The sequence below is a fragment of the Callionymus lyra genome, chromosome 2 (genome assembly GCF_982586985.1).
Source record: "Callionymus lyra chromosome 2, fCalLyr1.hap1.1, whole genome shotgun sequence".
Classification (NCBI taxonomy): Eukaryota; Metazoa; Chordata; class Actinopteri; order Syngnathiformes; family Callionymidae; genus Callionymus; species Callionymus lyra.
The window spans coordinates 4,173,018-4,181,906 of record NC_141819.1 but is presented as its reverse complement, the minus strand read 5'-3'; the positions used below and the strand labels follow the sequence as shown (position 1 = coordinate 4,181,906).

General features: G+C 46.2%; 1 protein-coding gene across 1 annotated transcript in view; it reads right to left on the bottom strand.

Annotated features, from left to right (window-relative positions):
* Positions 1–283: 283 nt before the first annotated feature.
* Positions 284–8,889, bottom strand: part of LOC148085105 (BMP/retinoic acid-inducible neural-specific protein 3-like) — a 67,587-nt gene continuing 58,981 nt past the window's right edge. The window contains exons 6-8 of the mRNA XM_087783284.1: positions 8,767–8,889; positions 3,397–3,619; positions 284–1,869 (exon numbers count right to left, since the gene is read on the bottom strand). The exon at positions 8,767–8,889 is cut by the window's right edge and continues 114 nt beyond it. Of these exons, the coding sequence (XP_087639410.1) occupies positions 753–1,869; positions 3,397–3,619; positions 8,767–8,889 (1,463 nt within the window). The 3' untranslated portion in view covers positions 284–752. The remainder of the gene's footprint in view (positions 1,870–3,396; positions 3,620–8,766) is intronic.

The window sequence follows — 8,889 nt, the reverse complement described above, 5'->3', positions numbered from 1 at the left end:
TCTGTGTTTGATGATCTACTGACTCCTTCAAGAAACATCTCTGTGTTTGATGATCTACTGACTCCTTCAAGAAACATCTCAAGACATTCTTATTTGTGCTTTTCCCTGGTTTTCTGGGACTTTTTGGCAAGTGTGTCTCGGCCTTTTAAAAAGTGCTTTGTGACCCTGGTCTAGAAAGGCGCTTAACATAATAACCTTAACTTATTTACTTACCTAGTTATTTGAAAGAAAATGGCAGAATTTTGGACAGAGTCCTGTCAGGAAGGAGGCAGAAGCTACGGCGCACACATAAAAATGTTTATTTCGTGTATCAACAAACCCTCCGACGAGCCAATTATAAAAATAAAATCACGTGTAACGGACGCATCGGCTTCGCTGACTCTACCACAGTTTCCTTTGTACAAAACATTTGAAAAAAGCTCTCGAGCGACGGAAACAAAGATGACGCCGGATTGAGAGACGCCGGGACGCTTCGGGCGACGAGTGTCGTGAGTCGAGAGTCCACACCAGCTTGACCCGCAGAACCGTCGCGGCACATGGAAGAAAATCAACATTCGGAATTGAAACGAGTGAAAATCAAACATTCAGAAGCAGCGTAAAAAGGAGGTGAAGACAGAAGAGGTGAAATGGAGAGAAGAAAGAAAAGTGGACGGTAAAAAAAAACAGGCTCGTCTCCAATGAAGGTTACACATCTCTGACCGATAAGACTGAACCCGGCTTAAGTCCGGACCGATGTTCACCGGCACCAGGGACTAGCTACATAATTTGGTGGTTTCGTACTCTAGCGAGTTCGGTTGCTTGGCACTGAATGTCTGCAACGCCGCCTGGATCCGGGCCACGTCGGCGCTGGACAGTTTGAGGCGGTGCCGCAACAGACACGAAAACAGGTCCAGCGTCTGAGCTCCCGGCGGCGACAGCCGGTTGACCCGGTCCCGGATCTCCAGCAGCTGCAGCAGAGCCGAGTCCTGAGATCCCTGAGTGTACGGGTAGTCCAGCTGCAGGATCAGATCCTGGATGGCGTCCGGGTCGAAGTGCATGCCGTAGCCGAAAACCTGGATGCCGTTGATCTTCATGTAGCCCAGGTTCCCGCCCGGCTCCAGGTACTCCAGCGGTTCGTAATAAACCGACCCGTTCCCGGGACCGGACGGGCCTCGGATCCGACTCCGGAGGTAAAAGTGCACGGTCTCAAAGAAAGTCTTCCATTTGCTCCCAAGGTTTAGGGTCCAGTTGTAGCAGTCGTATGGGAGGTCTAGTTTAGTCCTCTCCCAGTCCGGGTACTGGTTCTGGTCGATGGGCATGATCCAGCTCTCAGAGTGGCTGCCCCCGAACGGGTTGATGTACACGGACAGCAGCGGCTCCAGCGTGCTGTTCTGGGTCAGGCAGATCTGCAGGGACATGCCCAGCAGCATGTGCACGTGGTTGGACTTGTACTTGTTGCTCTTCAGGGTCAGCAGCATCCGCTTCCTCCACGACGGGTCGAACCAGCTGTTGAGCCGCACGTCGTTGCTCACGAAGATCCCGTGCACGCCGAGGCGGCCGTCGCGCTTCTGCAGCAGGTACCGCAGCTCCTGGTCCTGCAGGTCCATCTCGAAGCCGATGTAGTGGTCCGTGGAGTCCGGGACCTCGTGGCGGCAGGCGCCCTGGCTCAGCATGTAGCCGTGGTTGCAGGCGGCGCAGCGGGAACGGTTCTCGTAGGAGCAGGAGGCGCAGGAGGCGCCGTCGCCCACCGCGCACGGCACCACGCCCTGGCAGGGCGGCTGCTCGTAGGGGCAGGAGCAGCTCCGGGTCTCCTCCAGGTACGCCCCGATGAGGCTGTTCTCGCTGCAGTACATGATGGACAGGATGTAGCCGGGCCAGTAGCTGAAGGGTCTGGAACAAGAGACGCACAACTGAGAGGAAGCTTCACACAACTTTTCACTGACTCTACTGTTATTGTGTCCAGAAAGTAAAGCTGAAGACTCACTTCCATCATTTATGTCTGGACCTCTTTCACACACACACACACACTTTCCCTCTAGATGAAGATGAGTCGGAAACAGAAACGCACAACTCAGCACTGATCCGACAACCACGCAGCTGACGCACCAGACAGCCTGCCTGCCTCAGTTTGTCTTTTTTGTGAGTCGGTGATGGGTGAGTGTGCCATTGTATGAGTGATGTGTGAGTCCTTGTGTGTGTGTGTCATTTTTGTTTCTAATTTGGGTGTGTCGTGTGCGACTGTCATTTACCTCGTGTGTTGGTTTAGTTGGTGTGTGTTTGTAGCATTTTCATTCGTGTATAATTTGTGTATTTTTTATGCGTTTTCGTCATGTGTTTGACTGACTGTCTAATGGGTGTGTTTGACCTTTTTGTGTCTTGTGTGTCATTTGTGTGTCTGATGTCAGCATACTGTGTGTTCTCGATGTGTCTACCATTTGTGTGTGACTGCCATGCGCCTGTTGTGTGTGTTTTCATCCCATGTGTTTCTATCCCTGTGTGTTTCTATAGTGTATGTTGTTTGTTTTAATCCTTTCTGTCTAAACGTTGTGTACGTTGTGTCTTTTTCACGCTTGTTTTTCAAATGTATCTCAGTTGTTGTGTTTCTGTCTGTCTAATGTGTGTGTTTGACCTTTCTGTGTCTTGTTTGTCATTTGTGTGTCTGTTGTCAGCATATTGTGTGTGTTCTCGATGTGTTTACCCTTTGTGTGTGACTGCCATGTGCCTGTTGTGTGTGTTTCCCTGTCATCTGTGTTTCTGCCGTGTGTTGGTGTAGTTTGTGTGTGTCTGTCCTGTATCTGTGTCTAAGGTGTGTGTTTTCATTCTGTGTGTTTCTATAGTGTATGTTGTTTGTTTTAATCTTTTATGCGTAAACGTTGTGTAAGTTGTGTGTCTTTTTCAAGTTTGTTTTTCAAATGTATCTGAGTTGTGTGTGTCTGTGTTTGTTGTGTGTCCGTCTGTCTAATGTGTGTGTTTGGCCTTTCTGTGTCTTGTGTGTCCTTTGTGTGTCTGACGTCATCATATTGTGAGTTTTCTCTGTGTATCTACTGTTTGTGTGTGACTGCCATGTGCCTGTTGTGTGTGTTTTCCTATCATCTGTGTTTCTTCTGTGTGTTTGTGTGTGTCTGTCCTGTATCTGTGTCTAAGGTGTGTTTTTCTATCCTTGTGTGTTTCTATAGAGTATGTTGTTCGTTTTAATCTTTTCCGCGTAAACTTTGTGTGTCTTTTTCTAGTTTGTTTTTTCGAATGTATGTGAGTTGTTTATGTCTGTGGTGTGTCTGTGTTTGTTGCGTGTCTGTCTGTCTAATGTGTGTGTTTTCATCCCTGTGTGTTTCGATAGTGTATGTTGTTTGTTTTAACCGGTTGCGTGTATACAAATGTATGTGAGTTGTGTGTGTCTGCGGTGTGTGTGCGTCTCACCTCTCCCTCAGTGTGAGTGTCCTGGGTGAACTCCTGCACCTCCGGCTCAGCGTGAACAGTTGTCTGACGGTGCGTTGAGCTTTGTTGAGAAGTGTGCGACCGCCGAGCTCCAGCTGTTTGTAGCGACTGCTCAGAGCCGCGTCCGTCCTCCAGAAGTACACGATGGCCGAGGAGTTGAGGGCGTAGAACGACGGCAGCCGGCGGACGAAGTTCTGGAACTCGTCTGGAAGAAGAACACGAGCGTCATCAGCGCACACATCGCCTCGTACACGTCGCGTCGCACACATCGTGTCGCACACACCCGTGTCGCACACACCCGTGTCGCACACACCCGTGTCGCACACACCCGTGTCGCACACACCCGTGTCTCACTCTCATGCCGCACGACCGTGCCGCAAACATCGTTTCGCATACATCGTGCCACACACTTGTCCAGCACTCACTGTTTCGCCCACCCGTGTCTCACACATCGTGTCGCACTCTCGTGTCGCACTCTCGTGCCGCACACCTGTGCCGCATACATCGTGCCACACACTTGTCCCGCACACAATGTTTCGCCCACCCGTGTCGCACACCCTTGTCTCACACATCGTGTCGCACTCTCGTGTCGCACTCTCGTGTCGCACTCTCGTGTCGCACACCTGTGCCGCATACATCGTGCCGCACACTTGTCCCGCACACAATGTTTCGCCCACCCGTGTCGCACACCCGTGCTGCACACAACGCGCCGCACACACCCGTGTTGCACACACTCGTGCCGCACACATCAGGCTGCACACTCGTGCCACATACATCGTGTCGCACACTCGTCCCGCACACAATGTTTCGCCCACCCATGTCGCACACCCGTGCCGCACACATCGTTTCGCACACATCGGGCTGCACACTCATGCCGCATACATCGTGCCACACACTTGTCCCGCACACAATGTTTCGCCCACCCGTGTCGCACACATCGTGTCGCACACATCGTGTCGCACACATCGTGTCGCACTCTCGTGTCGCACTCTCGTGTCGCACACCTGTGCCGCATACATCGTGCCGCATACATCGTGCCGCACACTTGTCCCGCACACAATGTTTCGCCCACCTGTGTTGCACACCCATGCTGCACACATCGTGCCGCACACATCGCGCCGCACACATTGCGCCGCACACACCCGTGTCGCACACAATGTTTCGCCCACCCGTGTCGCACACATCATGCCGCGCACATCGTGTCGCACACATAATGCCGCGCACATCGTGTCGCACACCCGTGCCGCACACATCATGCCGCGCACATCGTGTCGCACACATCATGCCGCGCACATCGTGTCGCACACATCATGCCGCGCACATCGTGTCGCACACCTGTGTCGCACACATCATGCCGCGCACATCGTGTCGCACACTCGTGACACCGGATCGACCGAGTCACCATCAGTCATGTAGCAATGAACGCTGAGACCATCTTGTTTTCGTGCCGTCCCGGCCATCCGGGGACACGGGGTCGTGACCTGGACGTGACGATGCCTCTCCTCACACGATGAAAAGTTCCCGGACCGGCTCGCTCCGGTGATTAATGGAGGATGAAAGTGCTGACGAGGAAGCGAGTGGCTGTTTTGTAATTAGTGAACTTGATAGCGCGGCGGCTGATTAGAAACCAATTAGGCGTCCACGGCCTCCCCGGTGACGAGCGCATGGAATTATGTGTTTCGGGGAAAATGAAAAACAGGTGATTAAACGGCCGTGACCAGGAAATGACAAACGGCTCCTTCAGGCGTCTGAAGAGGGCGCCGCAGTCCATCGTCCAGGACCTCTTCACGATGTTCTAGATTCATGATCCAGGTCACACCATCTGGGTCACATGATCCACCTCACGTATGCAAGTCCAAGCAGCTGCGTGTCTAAATATGTGTCTAGTAAGAGCGTGTTTACATGTGTGTTTAATAAGAGCGTGTTTACATACGTGTTTAAAAAGAGCGTGTTTACATACGTGTTTAAATAAGTGTGTGTTTACATACATGTTTAATAAGAGCGTGTTTACATACGTGTTTAATAAGATCGTGTTTACATACGTGTTTAAAAAGAGCGTGTTTACATACATGTTTAATAAGAGCGTGTTTACATACGTGTTTAATAAGAGCGTGTTTACATACGTGTTTAATAAGAGCGTGTTTACATGCGTGTTTAAATAAGTGTGTGTTTACATACATGTTTAATAAGAGCGTGTTTACATGCGTGTTTAAAAAGAGCGTGTTTACATACATGTTTAATAAGAGCGTGTTTACATACGTGTTTAATAAGAGCGTGTTTACATACGTGTTTAATAAGAGCGTGTTTACATGCGTGTTTACATACATGTTTAATAAGAGCGTGTTTACATACGTGTTTAAAAAGAGCGTGTTTACATACATGTTTAATAAGAGCGTGTTTACATACGTGTTTAAAAAGAGCGTGTTTACATACGTGTTTAAATAAGTGTGTGTTTACATACGTGTTTAATAAGAGCGTGTTTACATACGTGTTTAATAAGATCGTGTTTACATACGTGTTTAAAAAGAGCGTGTTTACATACATGTTTAATAAGAGCGTGTTTACATACGTGTTTAATAAGAGCGTGTTTACATGCGTGTTTAAATAAGTGTGTGTTTACATACGTGTTTAAATAAGTGTGTGTTTACATACGTGTTTAATAAGAGCATGTTTACATACGTGTTTAAAAAGAGCGTGTTTACATACGTGTTTAAATAAGTGTGTGTTTACATACGTGTTTAATAAGAGCATGTTTACATACGTGTTTAAAAAGAGCGTGTTTACATACGTGTTTAAATAAGTGTGTGTTTACATACATGTTTAATAAGAGCGTGTTTACATACGTGTTTAATAAGATCGTGTTTACATACGTGTTTAAAAAGAGCGTGTTTACATACATGTTTAATAAGAGCGTGTTTACATACGTGTTTAATAGGAGCGTGTTTACATGCGTGTTTAAATAAGTGTGTGTTTACATACGTGTTTAATAAGAGCGTGTTTACATGCGTGTTTACATACATGTTTAATAAGAGCGTGTTTACATACGTGTTTAAAAAGAGCGTGTTTACATACATGTTTAATAAGAGCGTGTTTACATACGTGTTTAATAAGAGCGTGTTTACATGCGTGTTTAAATAAGTGTGTGTTTACATACGTGTTTAATAAGAGCGTGTTTACATGCGTCTTTAAAAAGAGCGTGTTTACATACATGTTTAATAAGAGCGTGTTTACATACGTGTTTAATAAGAGCGTGTTTACATACGTGTTTAATAAGAGCGTGTTTACATGCGTGTTTAAAAAGAGCGTGTTTACATACATGTTTAATAAGAGCGTGTTTACATACGTGTTTAATAAGAGCGTGTTTACATGCGTGTTTAATAAGAGCGTGTTTACATACATGTTTAATAAGAGTGTGTTTACATACGTGTTTAATAAGAGCATGTTTACATACGTGTTTAATAAGAGCGTGTTTACATGCGTGTTTAAAAAGAGCGTGTTTACATACATGTTTAATAAGAGCGTGTTTACATACGTGTTTAATAAGAGCGTGTTTACATGCGTGTTTAATAACAGCGTGTTTACATACATGTTTAATAAGAGTGTGTTTACATACGTGTTTAATAAGAGCATGTTTACATACGTGTTTAATAAGAGCGTGTTTACATGCGTGTTTAAAAAGAGCGTGTTTACATACATGTTTAATAAGAGCGTGTTTACATGCGTGTTAAATAAGAGCGTGTTTACATACATGTTTAATAAGAGTGTGTTTACATACGTGTTTAATAAGAGCATGTTTACATACGTGTTTAATAAGAGCGTGTTTACATGCGTGTTTAAAAAGAGCGTGTTTACATACATGTTTAATAAGAGCGTGTTTACATACGTGTTTAATAAGAGCGTGTTTACATGCGTGTTTAATAAGAGCGTGTTTACATACATGTTTAATAAGAGTGTGTTTACATGCGTGTTTAATAAGAGCGGGTTTACATACGTGTTTAATAAGAGCGTGTTTACATACGTGTTTAATAAGAGCGTGTTTACATGCGTGTTTAATAAGAGCGTGTTTACATACATGTTTAATAAGAGTGTGTTTACATGCGTGTTTAATAAGAGCGGGTTTACATACGTGTTTAATAAGAGCGGGTTTACATAAGAGCGTGTTTACATGCGTGTTTAAATAAGAGCGTGTTTACATACGTGTTTAATAAGTGTGTGTTTTTAACAGTGGGATTTGTTTACGTGTCCGAGGGGGATTTAACACTTGATCCCTCAGGAGATCAAAGAGTCTTTCTGAGGATGTGAGCTAAGCTAAAGGCATCCATCCATCCATCCATCCATCCATCCATCCATCCATCCATCCATCCATCCATCCATCCATCCATCCATCCATCCATCCATCCATCCATCCATCCATCCATCCATCCATCCATCCATCCATCCATCCATCCATCCATCCATCCATCCCTCTATCCATCCATTAATCTTTCCATCCATCCATCCTTCTATTCCTCCATCCATCCATCCATCCATCCATCCATCCATCCATCCATCCATCCATCCATCCATCCATCCATCCATCCATCCATCCATCCATCCATCCATCCATCCATCCATCCATCCATCCATCCATCCATCCATCCATCCATCCATCCATCCATCCATCCATCAATCCGACGAGGATGGAGAACAAACGTTTGGGACAAACAAGTCCAGTTTCTTCTCGACACATGCGCTATACTCGGTCTGGTTCTGCTCCAGGTTTCTGCCTTCTAAGTTTTGAATCATCTATTGTTGATTATGTGGAATCTGTTTTTCTTTTCTGCCCTAAAGTCTTAAGATGAACTGATGGCTGTGTAGTGATTTGACACTTTAGTGGGACCTCCTAGAAGGTCTACGATATTCTGAAGGTGAGATACACTGACCACATGTTCACACTCATGGAGAGCAGGAAGAGTAAAAACAGGTAATGGTCCATGATGACACAATGACAAATGATAATTCATTCATAATAACACGTTCTCCTGAAAGTGGACTGAAGGTCACCTCACAGGAAGTGGTAGTCTTTAAATTTGAAGGTCACCTCACAGGAAGTGATAGTCTTTTAATTTGAAGGTCACCTCACAGGAAGCGATAGTCTTTTAATTTGAAGGGCACCTTAAGGTAGAATGTAACACAAAAAACACTCCACTGGGAGCTTTTAAAAAATTGGTTGTTGTGTGTGTGTGTGTGTGTGTGTGTGTGTGTGTGTGTGTGTGTGTGTGTGTGTGTGTGTGTGTGTGTGCATGCGTGTGCATGTGTGTGTTAATAACACTTAAGTAGACCACTAGAACACCAGATGATCTTAGAACTGACCTGACTCCTCAAAGTCCTGGTTGGCTGCTCTCCAGGAGTCCCGGATCTGGACTAAACTGGCCTCCATAGCCTTGAGCTCGTCCTCCGGACAGTTGCATTGTGGGAACTGGACGGCGCACTGAC